General features: G+C 30.3%; 1 protein-coding gene across 6 annotated transcripts in view; it reads right to left on the reverse strand.

Annotated features, from left to right (window-relative positions):
* Window positions 1-16,592, reverse strand: part of TMEM65 (transmembrane protein 65) — a 45,286-nt gene that overhangs the window by 14,677 nt on the left and 14,017 nt on the right. The window contains exons 2-5 of one of the 6 annotated variants that reach the window (XM_074353025.1): window positions 16,457-16,534; window positions 6,278-6,370; window positions 4,648-4,692; window positions 1,529-1,596 (exon numbers count right to left, since the gene is read on the reverse strand). In XM_074353025.1, the coding sequence (XP_074209126.1) occupies window positions 1,529-1,596; window positions 4,648-4,692; window positions 6,278-6,370; window positions 16,457-16,534 (284 nt within the window). Of the gene's footprint in view, window positions 1-1,528; window positions 1,597-4,647; window positions 4,693-6,277; window positions 6,371-16,456; window positions 16,538-16,592 lie in introns of all 6 variants that reach the window. The other 5 variants (XM_074353024.1, XM_074353026.1, XM_074353028.1 and 2 more) reach the window with 5 other exon arrangements.

A 16,592-nucleotide genomic window follows, 5' to 3' on the forward strand; every position in this document is an offset into this window, starting at 1 on the left:
AATAAAGAGAAGCCAAAATACTAAAGAGAATCTAAAATACTAAAATACTGAGTGTAAACTTGAAAGAAATACTTGGCACAGAGAAGCTTTAACTCAATCGATTCAAGAACACACCAAGTCTTATTAAACTACAGATTATAAATTCATCACAATGGAGTTTTCATTACAATTAGATTTTATTTACATTAACTATTTAAGTAATCTAACCAACTCAAGATTTTAGTAATTTCAGAAAAGGTAGTGTGGTATGGTTGAATAAGTTTTTGTATTCACAGATACATAAATTAGCCAACTTGATTCTTATATATATATATTAGGAAAATATCATAATCAGTCAAAAAAAACAGCATTTTGCAATTATATTTTAGAGGCGCTTACCAGACTACTCTGCTAAAGAATTATCCACCCAATGGGTGCTTATCACCTTCAAATTATGTGCATGCTACAGTATCATCTGTGACCGTTTATAAAGTAAGATACCTTCCTGCTGTGTGAACCCTGTTTCCTTAACCAGGTGAATGGCTAGACTTTCTGGATATCTGATCCCCATCAACCTGGACATAAGGTGAGACTATATAGTAAAGAAAACCATTCTTGAGTGAACCAATTTTAGATATTCTTTAAGCAAATTTTATAATCTATACAATGTAAATTATACTTTTATCCCTATTTTGAAACCAAATATTCTATTTAAATCCATCTGTAGTACACGTGACCTCCAAAACACCAAAACAAAAAACAAAAACAAACAACAACAACAGAAAAACCCTGGCATCTCCCAAATATATTCTCTTCACATTCAATAATCCTAAAATCATTCCCTTTTTTTTGAGCAGTCTCCCACCCAATACATAGAATTTACAGAATTTTTTTTTAAAAGTTATAGTCAGTGAAGAGAAGTGGATAGAGCACTGGGAAGTTACAGAAGACCTGCATTTTAATCATGGACTTTTATCCGACTTTTTAACCTGGACCCATATTGGTATCTACTGAGAAAAGGAGTCACAGAACAGTTAGAAAGGTAAAGCAGCCATCCTGAGATGAAACAATACTTTTAAGAAATTTCTTTAAATTAAAATGACTTCAGCAAAAGAGAACTTTTTAACACTAAAATGGAACAAAGACTGAAGGGTTTATTATTCCCAGTATTCTGAATACCTTCAGGTTAAATGGATAGACTGTGTATCAAAACACCCTTTTAAACATTTTGTATGGGAAAACTGGACAAGGAACTAATTAAATAATATACATGTGATGAGAACCGCCGATACAATTTTAAGAACATCAGAAAATTTTACATACTTCTTTCTTTAATAAAAGTGTTGAAACAGAACAGGATAATATAGACCCAATAAATATGTGTTTATTATTGTCAATGCTTTACCAAAAGTCTTAATGATTAATAGATACGATGCCTTAAAAGTGATGTTAATGAAAACTTTATAGCTAAAATATGTAAACTATTAGGAAAATTTAGACCACATTAATTTCTTTATTAACTCAAAATAGAAGGGTTGAAAGAACTTACTGCAACAATCATAATTGCATTATCCAAAAAGCCAAACCCTATGAAAGGTATCGCATTGTGGATGAATACTGAAAAACATCAAAAACAGAAAAATATATTTTAAGATTTCTATAATTTTAAAATGACAAAAAACAGACCATATGATTAAAGTTTCATAAATAGATTTGATTAAGTTTTGAAATTTGCTTTCCATTCTCCATAGCCAAAAGATTCTGCTTCTGCTATGTTTAGATACTTGGTAGAAGCTATACAGGGGGAAAAACAAAATAAAAGACACGTAACACATAAAATTAACTGTGTTAGGCTTTTGTGTTTTCTTACTGGCAATACACACACACATACACACACACACATTACATACAGTTAATGGCAGAACAAATAAATACATATCATGAGTACCATGCGTTACCTGTAAATTACTACTGACACCAATTTCTTTCCTTCTTAGACCTAAAGACTGTTATCATAAAGTTGATCTCCATATTAGAAATAATAGAAAATGTCCGGAATCAATTTCAGGGAAGTTATCTGGTCACTTTTACTCACTAAACAATTTTTTAAACAAATGTTAGAAAAATGTGACTATCTCATCCATATTAGACATCTGTGTTCAAAGTCTTCTTTCCCCCTCAACATATCAGTATCCCTGAATGCTTTCACAAACTAAAATAAACAATATCTGATTTAAATAAAAATGTAACTTGTCTTGTTCCTACCAAAGGCACACCTTATCTCATCTATCTAGAACATAATCTGAATGATCTGAGAAAACCGAAGTGTAACTAGGGAGAACAAATATCTAATATTTATATATTTTATATATTTAGCCTCATTTTTTTTCATATTTGTATCTTCGGCAGTTGCAGAATGCCTAGTGCACTGATGCTTAATAGACATTAGTTAATTAAGTTGAGGACCACTAACCTGGAAAGGAAGAGAATTCCAGATTAAGAGAATTGAAGGAAGACTGTGAAACAGACTGAAATCTGGGGAGAGTTAAGACTTTATTCTAATTAATCTATAAATCTGCCAAGGTATAGTCAACATCTGTTCAACTGAGGACTTTTTTTACATAAACATCAAAGCTCTCAGTTTTATATCACATCCAAAAAATAATCCTTTAAATCAGTTACTTACATATGTATTCAGTGACTTTAAAGTCTTTTTTCTTTTAATGCAGTTAAGTCTCCAGGAAGTATAATTAAAATACAATCAAGAAGTTACAAAAATTTGATATTACTATAGTGAGTTATGCACCTATCAGGGAAGGTTAATAAGCAGTAAAACAAAGAACATTTCTACCTACAAACACTACCAAACACTAAGATCAAGAGAAAATAGTATATATCCTATGTCATTTCAGATTTCTTCTTTTTATCACATAAGAATGTCCCAGGTAAAAGGCAGCATCTTTTTAATTATAAAGTATATTATTTTAAAAGCTATGAAAGATGGTAAAAGTCAAATGGCACATTAATGAAATGGAACTTTGGGGGGGGGTTAAATTAAGGAGTCTAGTCCTAATTATTGACTTTTTGCCTAGATTTAGCTGCTCAATGATCAGACATTCAAAATATTGTAATAATCAACTTCTAAAACACATACACAACTTCAAGAATATAATACAAATTTGATAAGTCAAAAGAGTATAATGAAAATTTAAAAATTCAGTGAATGAAACATTTATAGTGAAGAGAGAGCTACTTAAATATATATCTGGAAAGAAGACTCCCCAGTAATCTTCTCAACTGTCTTTGAAATGAAAATATGGAAAAGTAACTATGAAACCTTTGGGATTATTTAACATTTGGGGGTTAATTTGATGGCATCTCTGAAAGTGGCTAGTTATAAATATCTTAAAATTAGGTCTTAAGTTTATTAAACTAAGTAAGACAGACTAATTGCTATCTTAGTAAAAAGTTGGTTAAGTAAAACTAAGGCACGTTGTTATACTAATTACCTTGAACTATAAAATATATCATGTTTTGATGTTTAGACCTAAATAAACGTATCCTATAAATAAAACTTTATTTTCAACCCAAAGGAAAAATATAATTTTCAAAAAGTTAAATAAACATGTACTGAGCACTCCACTGGGAATCTGAGACTCAAAGATACTTGGTAACCAAGCCCTCAAGAAGTTTGGGTATGATAACACAGCCATATAAACAGTTAATTCCAATAAGACCCCTCACAATGATAACAGCACTATATAGTGCTATGGAAATAAATGAATCTAGGTGAAGGATCAGGAAAGATTACCTGGGAAAGAAAAGTCTTAAAGAATTCTTAAATTGTCTTGGGATCTGGAAAAAGTTACTTATTTCTAACAAACTATATCGTACCTCTGAGAGAAAAAAAGATTAAAAAGAACTGGCTATTAAATTTTAATTATGTAAGTTTGCTCTCCAGTAAGTAATGATATCCTACCAATTTGTGATTTCTTCAGTTTCCTTTGGGAAATAATTATTCTATAATTCAGTAGTTGTAAGCAAATCACATCTAATATTTAACTTTAACTTACAACCTTTTCAAATTCAGTGCACTGTTAAATAATTCTCTTCTTCCATTGTCTCTATAATAAGACCCCAAACTGTTTTACATTTCTTTGGTGTTAGCCCTTGTATATGTATTCCAATCATAACAGAGTAAAGAAAGCACACCCGCAGCACTGTAAGGTTCTTCTTCCTGGTGGTTTAAAATTAACTTTATTTACTTTCTTCATTATTACAAACAGCAAGTCAGTGTATTTTCTTCACCAGAGGAAACAGCCTAGAAATTCTAGTTCTGAAATTACCCAACTGAAATTCAAACTAAAGTAAACATACCCTTATTCCCGGGAATTAAGAAAATCTCTACTATAAGTATAATTCTATTTCTATATGGTAACAATATTTAAACAATAATAGATCTATGGTAAACAATCTTAGAAATTCCATAATATTGTAATATGTCTTAAGCCAAGTATATAAACTTTTTGCTTAGGCATAACAAATAGGATAATCCACTTCATCTGAACAATTTAATTTACTGGCTCTTCTGTACTAATAATGAATGACACAGTTATTTCAAGTCCAAAAGATAGATGTATAAATATTTAGCAATTATAGAACAATTACCATATCTCAGCTGTCCTGGGGTAGGTGGTGCAGCTTCCAATTTTTCTAAAGGGGGAAAAAAAGGGTGTTGGGCAAAAATTAGTCAATACAGCATGTTTTCTTTTTTATTACAATGAATAAAATACCAGCAGATTTACAAAGTGAGAGAATATCTGAGTGTATTTATAAATTATCTTTAGGTTAATGGACTGAAGTTATCCAAACAGAAAATATTACTTGGTATGGATTAAACTGGCTAGAAAACAAGACAGCTTCAGCAGTTACAGGCCTCCCATGGACCCTACAGCCCTAGGTAAATAATTTGCTTTTTGGTTTTTTGTTTTTCAAGTCCTTGCATCTATATAATAAGACTGTTTACATTAATTACAGTAAAAAACAGACAAAAAAACCTTCAAAAATGTAGCTACCCTTCTCTAATATGGCAACCCTAGATAACTTAAGAAATATATACCAAACAGAATGTGAAAATGAATGTATGTATATTCATGTATGACTGAAAAATTGTGCTCTACACCAGAAATTGATACAACATTGTAAACTGACTATAACTCAATAAAAAAGAGAAATATATACCAAAAAAAAATTGATAGCAGAAAAAAAGGATATTCAAACAGACCTCGATGTCCTTTAAAAATAGGAAAATAATATTTTTAAAGCAATGTATTACAACAATGACTTCAACAGGTTGTGTTCTGTTCCTTAAGTAATATCCCTTGATAATATACTAAATGTTCTGAGTTTTGAAACCTATAGTACTGGATTATATAGAATATTCTACACAGTAAAATGCCCCCCAAAAAGTAGCATTAATTCAACAAATGGCAATATATGATTTATAATATATGTAATAATAAACACACAGTTTTCCCAGATATATATATCAAAGTAAGTATCTTCAAGTGCCATCATTAAATCTAAAAATTAACAATTATTACAAAGAAGCAACCTACCTAAATCTCATAACAATAACCATCTCACTCATTTGTACAAGTAAAAGAATAAGCTATGGTAAAATAGCAGAGAACTCTACCTTCTTTTTCCTCATCAATCCAACAGAATTAACTGATAACCTATAGAGATGACCCCAAACCATGGATTAGTCTGATCTAAAAATTCAGTACAAAAAAATTGTCCAAGGAAATACATTACAAACTGGATATACATTTTGTAAAATATTTATTTGTAATGTATGACAGCATAAAAACTGAAGAATTTAGTTTAAAAAAAGTAAGAAGCAAATTAATCTCCATTAATAAGCTATATAAAAAGGAGTATGATTCATATTTGTAAATGGTATTTTACTAAAATAGTAGCATAATGGCTTTACAATAAGAATATACTGACACCTAGAGTTTAGTCAATTATCGTATTATTCAGAAAGTTCTAAGAATGCAAGTTTAAGTTTTGTTTTTTCCTTTTTTTAGAAGAGTTAAGAAATGAAGATATTCTAAAACTTTGTAGAATCGTGTATCTGCTTAGAATATATTCTCCATTCTTTGACTACCACTATTACCTCAAAATCTACTTTGAAGGCATGCAAATGGTTTTCCAAATTTTTAACAAAAAATATGGTACCACTGTACTCCACAGAGTTTTCCAGTGAAGTAAACATGCAAAAGTGGTTACATACCAGAACTATTTGCTAGTTGCATTACTCTCATCATCACTACAGTTCTGACACTGTGAGGAGTCCTTGTCAGTTGACTGGAACATCTTGAAATACCTAAAAATTCAACAAGCAGGACCTTCCCAATATAATGAGAATATACAGAGTCCTTGCTTTTACTTCTTCAAATCCCCTACATATTGAACAAAATATTTAAAATATTGTACAATTCCTAAGACAAAAGGATAACAGCTAGGCAAATGCATAATGTGTAGCAGTAAAGAGGAAAAACTCAAATAATGTAGTCAAATTCCTAATCTTTCTTTCCAACTATGCGTAAGGACTAAAAAATTAAAGGTAATGAAAAAAATAACTTTTTTAAAGAGAGAGAAAAAGAAAGAAATATAAAGTAAAGGAGATAGAGCAAGGAGGAAAACCACTGGCATAGAGATTAAAGTAAAATCAAAGCATAGATTCTGCCTCCTGCTTCATAAAGAAATTCAGGAGTAATAAGAGGAAACATGAAAGTAACATTTCCTAGAAAGTGGAAATTTTATTGGAAAGTATCCATCAAAAATTATGAATCATAAACTGATCATTTTGAGGACTCTGACATTATAAATTATCTTCTTTCCTATATTAACTGAATGAAAACAAAATATATATCAGAAGTAAAAGAAACATTAGATGTATAATACACAACAGTACTCAACCTTGGAAATAAATCCAAGGTTTCAGTAATCCATTCAAGTTTTTAAATGTCATGGTGCTAATATAACCTAATTACCCCCCCACACACACACCAAGTATAAGTAAAAGATAAAAAGACAACATTTTTTTAAAATTTTTTAAAAATTTAAATTATTTTAAATAATAATAAATAAAAAAATTTTAATTAACTGGTTAGGCTTAAAAACAAAATGAAGGTGACAGAAGAAACAGCTAATGAACATGATGATAAATTGGCAAAATTACCCAATCTGAAAACAGAATAAGAGGACTGAAAACTAATAAACCAAATCTCAAGGACCAGTGGCTAAATATCAAAAGGCTAATATATGTATAACTGAAGTTCCAGAAGGTGAGGAGAAAGAGAAGAGCCAAAATTTTTTGAATAAATAATGGCTAAAGCTTTTCCAAACTTGGAGAAAGACAAAAATTTCAAAAGATTCAAGAAATTCAGTGAATCCCTAGTAGGATAAATATGAAGAAAGGCAACGATGAAGAAAAAAACAGTGAAAAGCAGTCAGGAAAAAATGACACACTAAGGAAAGGAAAACAATAATTTGAATATACTGAAAACTACATCCAACTATACAATTACTTTCACTGTTAATGGACTAAACAATCCAATTAAAAGTCAGAGATTGTCAAAAAATGGATAAAAAAAGCAAGACTTGCTGTATGATAGCTGCAAGAATTACATTTAATAGGTTGAAGGTAAAATGAATAGTAAGAGATAAACTACATAAACAGTAAGCTTATAAATGCTGAGGTGACTATATTAACCACAGATAAAGACAAAGTATTACCAGAATCAGGGACATTTCAAAATGATTAAAGAGTTCATCAAAAGGCATGATAACAATCTGTTTATGCCTACTAACTTCAAAATACATGATGCAAAATCTGACAGAATTAAAGGGAAAAGAAGCACTTCCACAATCACAGTTGGAGACATAAAAGTCTCTCTCTCAGCAACTGACAGAAAACTGGGGGAAAATATCGGTAAGAAATCAGATTACCCAAATAACATTACCAACCATCTTGATCCAACTGATATTCAGACATCTATAGCCAACAGCTACAGACAGAATGCATATTCCTTTCAAGTGCAGATGGTACATTCATCCAGATAAACCATTTGCTGATCCATAAAACATGTTAATAAATTAATGATTTAAATTGTAAAGAATATGTTCTCTGAGCAAAATGGAATCAATAACAATAAGATATCTAGGAAAAAATTTGGAAAATAAATAACATCTTCTAAATACATGGGTCAAAGAAGAAATTAAAAAGGAAATCAGAAAATAAGTTTTAAACTGAATAACAATGAAAATACAACATATCAAAATTTGTGGGATACAGATAAATGAACACTTGGAGGGAAACTTCTAGTTTTAAGTACTTATACTAAAAAGAAAGGTCTAAAATAAATGACCTATGGTCTTATCTTAAGAAGCTCAGAAAAAAAAGAGTAAGGTAAGTAAAGTAGTAGAAAGAAGAAAATAGTAACAAGTAAAGCTGAAATCAATGAAATAAAAAAAAAACAATTTAGGATATAGAAAAAGCCAAAAGTTGGTTCTTTGAAAAATCAACAAAATTAATAAACCCTTAGGTATACTGGTCAAGAAAGAGAGAGAAAACACAAATTACTAATATTAGAAATGAAACAGGGAACATCAGTACAGATGCTACAGACACTGTAAGAGACTATTATGAATAATTCTATGCCAACAAATTCCACAACTTAGATGAAATGGACAAATTCCTTGAAAAATATAACTTACCAAAACTGACATATGAAAAAAAATCTGAATAGCTCTATCTAATAGCAAAATCAAATTTGTTACCAGGTAACTTTCCGTAACATTCACATTAAAAAGCCCTCCAGGCCCAGACAGTTTCACTGTGAGTTATACCAAATAGTTAAAGAACAAACAGCAATCTTAGAGAAATTTACAAGCTCTTTCAGAAAAAAAAAAAAAAAAAAGAGGAAATATTTCCCAATTCATTTTATGAGGCCAGAATAGTACTAAAAATAAAAATAAAACCTAACTAAGAACTTACAAAAAAGATAAAACTACAGATCAATGTTCCTCATGAACACAGACAGAGAAATACTTAATTTAATGATAACTGTTCTGCTTTCCCAAAGTGGCAAGACAAACATAATAGTGGCCAAAAAACAACTAACATCCAGACTTCTTACATTTTTCCCCTTCTCAGATATTTCTCATTGTTTTAAGGAGAAGTTGCTCTTAATAGGATTCCATGTTTAGAAATATATAGGTTAGGAAAATTATCTGCAAGTATTTGTGAGATAATATTTACATATAGATCTTTTTTCCTTTTGATTTCACATTTAAAAGTCTTAGCTGGAGGGAGAATAAATAAGACCAGATAGTTGTTGCAAACTGCTAATTTATACTGTATCAAATCAAATGAAAATTATTTGAAATGAAACTATCTCTTCTTCCGATCTGTCCTTGAGAACTTAAACATATTCAATTATAGTAATGAAGAGACAAATCTTCTCCAAATAAAAAAATCCTAGAAATTCATTACAAATCCTAAAAACATAAGAAAACACTTTGCATGTTTAAATAAAAACATTTTTAACAATTTCAACATTTTTTTCTTCTTGCTTCAGTAACTCAGGAAGATTAAAGAAAATAATTGAAAACATTTAACTTCATTTTTATTAAATGAAACTCTAATTTTTTAGAATGTACAAAGAATGAGGTATTCCAGTTAATTTTATAATTAGCTAAAGTAACCAAAAAACTGATGTAGCTTATAAAATACTGTTACTATCTAAGTAATATTGAATGTTTTTTAAAAGAAATATTTATTTAATAAATTGGAATATTATAGTGCATCAGAATCTTCATTTTAATGCTCAGTTATTATCCATTTAGGAAATCTAAAACTGATGGGCACTGTCACATAAAAAAGAAATCAGAAGAGAATCAGAAGGAAACACAAATTAAGACTTTTTTCTCCTATTTCAGGAATAAAAATATATTTAATCCAGCTGTACTTTATAGTTTGTTATTAAATTTAAGTATGTATATTTGTTTTACACTGTATTCACTTAAAAAGGGGGGAGCTGAATTAGGAAGAGAAAGACTAAGGGAGAAATGAGAAACAGAACAAGGTAAGAAGAAGCAGATGAGGAACAAATGTAGTTTTGTTTTTTAAAGGGATAAAGTTTTTTTTTTGAAGAGAGTCTCAGAGAGGGCCACACAAGAAAGAGACTCCCTAGATCTGGGGGATGAGTTGCTGGGAACTGTTTTTTTTCTAGATCCTCTCCTGTGTTTCTTTGCTGATCAGCCATTGGGTGGTTGAAACTTGACACGCTGGGATCAGATTCCCTTGTACACACAGATGCCTCTTAATACATAACACAATGCTAAGCACTATGGGAAAACCAGATGAATGGAAAACATCTACAGCTGTGACAGGGGTTCCCAGGTTTTGCTGTAGGACACAGATCTAAAGGTTTCCATATCCCAGGCCATGTTTTAAAAGTTTATGTTAAAATAAATTCCTGATCAATTATTTAACACTGTCTTAAAAAAACAAAAACCCAAAACCCAAAACCAAAACTTAATATGGCATCTGATGAGAGAGGAAATTGGCTAACTGTAGGCTCTAATAAGCTGACTTCCAGTTAATATTTTTTTTAACTCCTGTACTGAAAAATAAACAATAATAGTTTTTTGATTGGTAAGATTAAGAAGAAGCTTTTCCTAGGACATATATTTGGGACGGTACTCCTACAACCAAGCCTATACTACACTACTTCAATGACCATATGACCTCTAACCATAGAAGAATAAATATTACCATTTTAAAGCTCATATTTGCTTTAATTCTGAAAAATTCCTACTAGGTTTTACCAAAACGATTTAGAATACTTCATAACTAAGTTGTAACTTATATATTCAAATACTTTTATCAGTACTATAAACATACTAAAATTTACCTTTATATTAATGCTTACAATAAAGTAGAAAATTCTTTTAAGTTGTGCTTTTCAGGAATATACAACATGCAAGTTTTAGAATAGAACCTCCGAGAATAGAACAACTGCCTGCAAGCTAACCACACAATGACGTGTGCCTTTGTGCTTCTCAGTCAAAACTGATTGCTACAGTGGAAATTTACTGCAAACATCTTACATTAAACAAGCCACATTTATATATACACATATACATAATTTATACATTTATTTATTCATATTTACATATATCAAAAGGATGAGAATATTGAGATTTTTTAACTTAAGAGGAATCTTTAAGTAAAAATTAGAAAATAACAATTAAAATAACTAAATTCCCTTGGTTTTATCTAAAGGAATAAATTACACTTTTCAACTAAGAAGGTTATACATATTTATTACAGAACGTTAACAAAATTCAGAAAAACAACAAAAAAATTAAAATCACCCATAATTTATCAGAAATAAACATTTGATGTATTATCCTTCTATCTTTTTTTCTATAAAGAGGTATACACAAAATTGTATTCTGCCGTTTTCACAAAGCACTATATGGTGAATATTTCCCCTTTAAATTTTTTAAGATAATTTTTTGGTGATATTTTATTTCATCATATGATACATATTTAGTGTAATACCCTATGACTAGATATTTATTCTTTTTCACATTTACAAATAACACATATATATATAAGCCTGTACCTAAATCTTTTTATGTTTCCCTGAAAGTTCTTTAAGGTAGATCCCTAAATGGCACTATTAAGTTAAAAAAAAAAAAAGGCATAAATTAAAACATTCTAAAAATTTTGCAAAATTTCTCTCAGAAAAAGTATGTCAAATTACTCCCATCTTGTTGCATTTTTTTTTAATGTTACATTTTACTAAAAATGTTTTTGGAACATAGGTAAAATGTCACTAAACAAATTCTTGAAAAATATTTCCAAGCCCCAATCATTTGCCAAGTTATTTCAATTGGCAAAAGATTCCAATACAACAAATAGGTAGGGCAGGTCAGAGGGGTTATTATAAAATTTAATTAACTTGTATATCCCTCCTTAATTATAGTTCCCCTTAAAAATAATTTTTAAAAAAATCTTCAGTCCAATATTAACAAGTGTTTCTAGAATATCTCTAGAATAAGCTATGTCTGGTGTATTTCTTTTTTAAATAAGTTATGCTACCAAGAAATACATCTTAAATTGAAAATCAAAATACTTTGGGAGAAGAAAATAAGTGAACACCTATAGTATCTACATTTTAGTCTCCAATATAAAACAAAATGTGTTTACAATAGTGGTGCTGGAAAATAAAAATTACATCCCTTGACATATAGAGTGAGTTTTATTATATTATTTAATAAAAACTGTAATTTGTCATTTTCCTTGTTAAGCCTTCCATTAAATTCAACCATACTTTACAAAGTATAAATCCAAACTTGAAACAAAAGAAAATCTGAAAAACAAAGAGAAAGGTCTTATATTCTATCACACTTTCATGGCAATCATAATTCTAATGTGGTAACTTATTTCAGTCTATTACCATGGATGTAAACATCAATATAAGATCACAAATCAAGGGGAAAATTCAGAATCATTTATAATAGACAGCAAGAAAAGTACCAAAGCAACATCACCCTGAAATAACACAAAAGGAGCAGTTTATTGCACACCATCCCTTTCATTACAAAAAACTCAATACTCTTTCTGATCTTTTGACCACCTAGTATTTGTTCTAGGCCCCATCCCAGCATCTTCCCTGAGAAACTACAGGAAGTAGCCTTGGCAACACAAATACAATTTGGCCTAAAAAGAGACTTATGAAAAGAATAGAGATGAAACCATTATGTTTAAGCAACAATTATGTGACTACAAGTTTCAGTTACCCATATTTCTAAACATCTGAATAACTGCTTAGACTTTCAATAGAACCAAAAGTTCCAATGGGTAAGGTTAAATTTACAACAAATATGTAACACATTAAAGAACAAACTTAAAATGCAAACCATGCTGTATGCAAAATAATTTAAGCAAATCATATTAAATGTCTAAAAAATCAAACATGCACCAAAGGAGTTTATAAAACTATGCAGCAATAATTTTTAAAAGAAGCAAATTAATATGGCTAATGTACTTATAAAAACTGACATTCCAAATTAAAAAATAAAATACTTTAGAAATTGAAAGCAACTTAACTTTTTAACTTAGTAAATTTCAATAGGTCTTGTTTTTTAAAATAAGACTATTAATTATAAAAGGACCTTTAAACTATTTTTTAAAATACATGCTTTAGCTAAGAGCAAAACAGAAAGCATTTGAGTGTGATTTTGTAATTTTATTCGGCATTTAAAAGTTTACTGCAACATGCATATTATTTAGCACATAAATTTTTACGTAGATCATGTAATACTGTCACCTCATTAACCTTCAGGGGAACATAACATGTGACCTGGGGCTTCACTGCAACCTAGACTGGTATCCAGTTTACTTAAGGGCAACTAATCAATTCCTGGCGTGAGGCAGTCCAGTGTCATAACAGCTGAGGACAGGAGTTGGCCAGTAGTAATGATGAGGAACATGACAGTACCCAATTAATCATCACCTTTATTAACCTCATTACTGTAGTAACCTGTTAATTTTTTAACTGTGGCTTAAGAAACAGTAAATACTAGCTATATAGTAATATATTTCCCTCATTTCAAGGTTTGTTTTTTTTTTAAGGATAATCAAACATACTATTGATTTGTGGTTGCTTTTACACGTCTAACTTGTATACTTGGAACAATTTATACACTACCTAACAGCGACTATATCCCTTCCCTTCCTTCATGCCAAAGGAAAACAGACAAGGAAAATAATTACCATACATAGTAATTTCCCTTTTTTTAAAGGCTAAGATATTAAAACAACAGTACAAGTTTTTTTAAAAAACAGATCTTGTTACTTTTACTTATTAGGTATAGAGACAGTATGATAAAACTTTTAGTTAAAAAACCATGTAACTAAGTATATATAACAGGGATATATCATATTATAGATGGAGAGCTTAAAGTGAGCTAGAAAAAATAATAATTCACCTTGGAACATCATTAGTGTTTGATCTATCTGTGGATATAATGACATAGATCCCCCAGAAAACATTCATTTTAAGATAAAATTGCTTAATACTAGGAAGGAACAGAGATTTTTTTTTTTTTAAGTCAATGAAGACTTTTTCCCTTTCAATCATTCCCCGTATAAGAAGCCCTTCATGGAATGTTAGAAGTGAAAGGATCCTTAGAAACAATCTGCCAATGGTTCTCAATATGGGGTAGTACCTCACCCTAGAAGGCGCTTGGAAATGTAGGGTTGTTTGGGGATGTGATAATGACTGAGAAATGCTACTGGCATTAGGGATTCTAAACATGCTACAATGTAAGAGAGTCCTTCATAAAGAATTATCATCCAGCCAAAAGCCAAGAGTATGCCCACTGAGAAATACTGACTTAATTCTCCATTTTGAATATCCAGCCACTCAGGTCCAGAGTAGTTAAGTGACTGACTTAAGGACACACAACTGGGTCTAGAACCCAGGTTCTCATTTTCTTGTTCTACTTCTCTTTCAATGAGTAAATTCTCAATAGGAAGACATAGAAGAACCAAGAATCAATCATATATAAAAGACACTGTCAAAACATTGGTCATGCATTAATATTTGAAATTGAAGTAAAACCACAATTAACTAAAATATTAATACCTTTTCAAATTGCCTTTTTTCTCTCTTAAGAAATCATTCCCTTTCAGATAAGCCATTTTCAAAACTCCATCAAAGTTAAAAGAAAGAGGAGGAAATCAACTAATTTATTAAGGTTACCAAATACAACATTTCTAAATGGGAAAGTTACATGGTTTCTGGTTTCAGAGCAACTGGATACCCTATAGTCTAGTGCTAATCTCCCCTGCTAATGCTGAAGAAATTCATTACAGTGAAAAGAGCACTGAACTAAAAATCCAAAGACCCTGACACTAATCCCTGCTCTTATATATATATATCAGTTTCATGCTATATAAAATGAGTTTAGGTCTCTGGATCCTTTTTAGCTCTAAGATTCTGATTCTATATTTCTTCTTCATTGTATAACCAGTAGGATTTAAAAAAAAATAGAGAGGTACCACCTAAACATTCAAGTAGAAGCACACTGCAGTGCATTAGGGGGATACAACTAAACACTGAGTCTCAAAAGGTGATCACTGAAAGGTTAAATCCTACTATTAGTTTAGTTATTGTTCAGCAGAACCTTACCTCCTAGTGATGTAATTTGCCATCATATATAGAATAAGTATCATTCCTTTCCCCTTACATTGTCCTAAAAATGAGAGCTATTTAAACAATCCAGAATAATTCACAATTAAAACTTTACTCTTCAAAAGACATTTTCACTAAACGTGTGACTTCTGCATACACAGAGATTAAAAATTTTCAATTTCAGAATTACATTAGAACTGGCAAAGTAGAGCAAACTAGGGGAATGTTGCAATGCACTAATATGTTAATATATACATACATGTGTGCATATGTGTATATACACACACATACACCCTAAACCTCTACATCTCTTGGAGGTTCTCACAATCTTGTTTTTTGCTCTTGACAGTATACATACAGCCTAAGAAAACCGAGTTATATTTACCCTTTATCCTTACAAAATTTCAATTGGTCCATAAAATATTTCTGATTCTTTTCAATACATTGTGTTATACTTCTTAGGCAATGCATCTATTAAATAGTAATCAAAAAATAAAATATGGACAGAGAGACATTTATTTTCATTTCTTCTTCCCTCCTCCACCCCATACACACACGCACACTCAGCACAATTCCTTTACTACCACCACCACCACCACAGCATGCAACATAAGTTAGATACCAAGCTGCATGGAGACTGCATCTAAAAAAACCTTCATGAATGGCCCTAAAATGAACTTATATAAGGCTTTCAAACTATTCAAGGGTATATTTTTTAAATGCATATTCCTAAAGTTCAGTTACTTATATACACTTTCTCTTTGCAATATTCTGAGGGTTTCCCTGTGTGTGGCCCTTTTGTCCTATTCATTCATCCTAAAGAAATTCAATCTTTGTTGCTTCCTATGTCTCACTTGTTATGGTTATTTCAACAACTTTTAAAATACGCTACTTAAATATAATTACATATAAGTGATTTTGTCTTTTGTTAAGGTCATAAATGTAATTCTTCAGTTAATTAAACATGCAATTATTAGTCCATCATATCTACAAGGTCTAGGGTTAGATAATAAAAATAAACATTCTGTAGATAGTCTAAAACACTGATGCAAAATAAAAAAGAAAAAGAAAAAAGACTATCATTATAACCAAAGCACTCTATTTCAAACAAGCAAGAAGTTCTGTCAAATAGATGCTTTTCCACTTGCAATAAACATCTGACAAACAATCAATACTGCAAGATTGTACTATACCTAAACTATCAGGAGTCTCTGCTGATGATACCTCCTTCGCTCGCTTCACAATGGCAATCTCGGGTTTGGGATATCTGCCTGCTAAAAATATTTTCAAATCAATGTACTCAAGCAATAACATAAATAAAATATATGT

Source organism: Camelus bactrianus, chromosome 25 (genome assembly GCF_048773025.1).
Source record: "Camelus bactrianus isolate YW-2024 breed Bactrian camel chromosome 25, ASM4877302v1, whole genome shotgun sequence".
Taxonomy (NCBI): Eukaryota; Metazoa; Chordata; class Mammalia; order Artiodactyla; family Camelidae; genus Camelus; species Camelus bactrianus.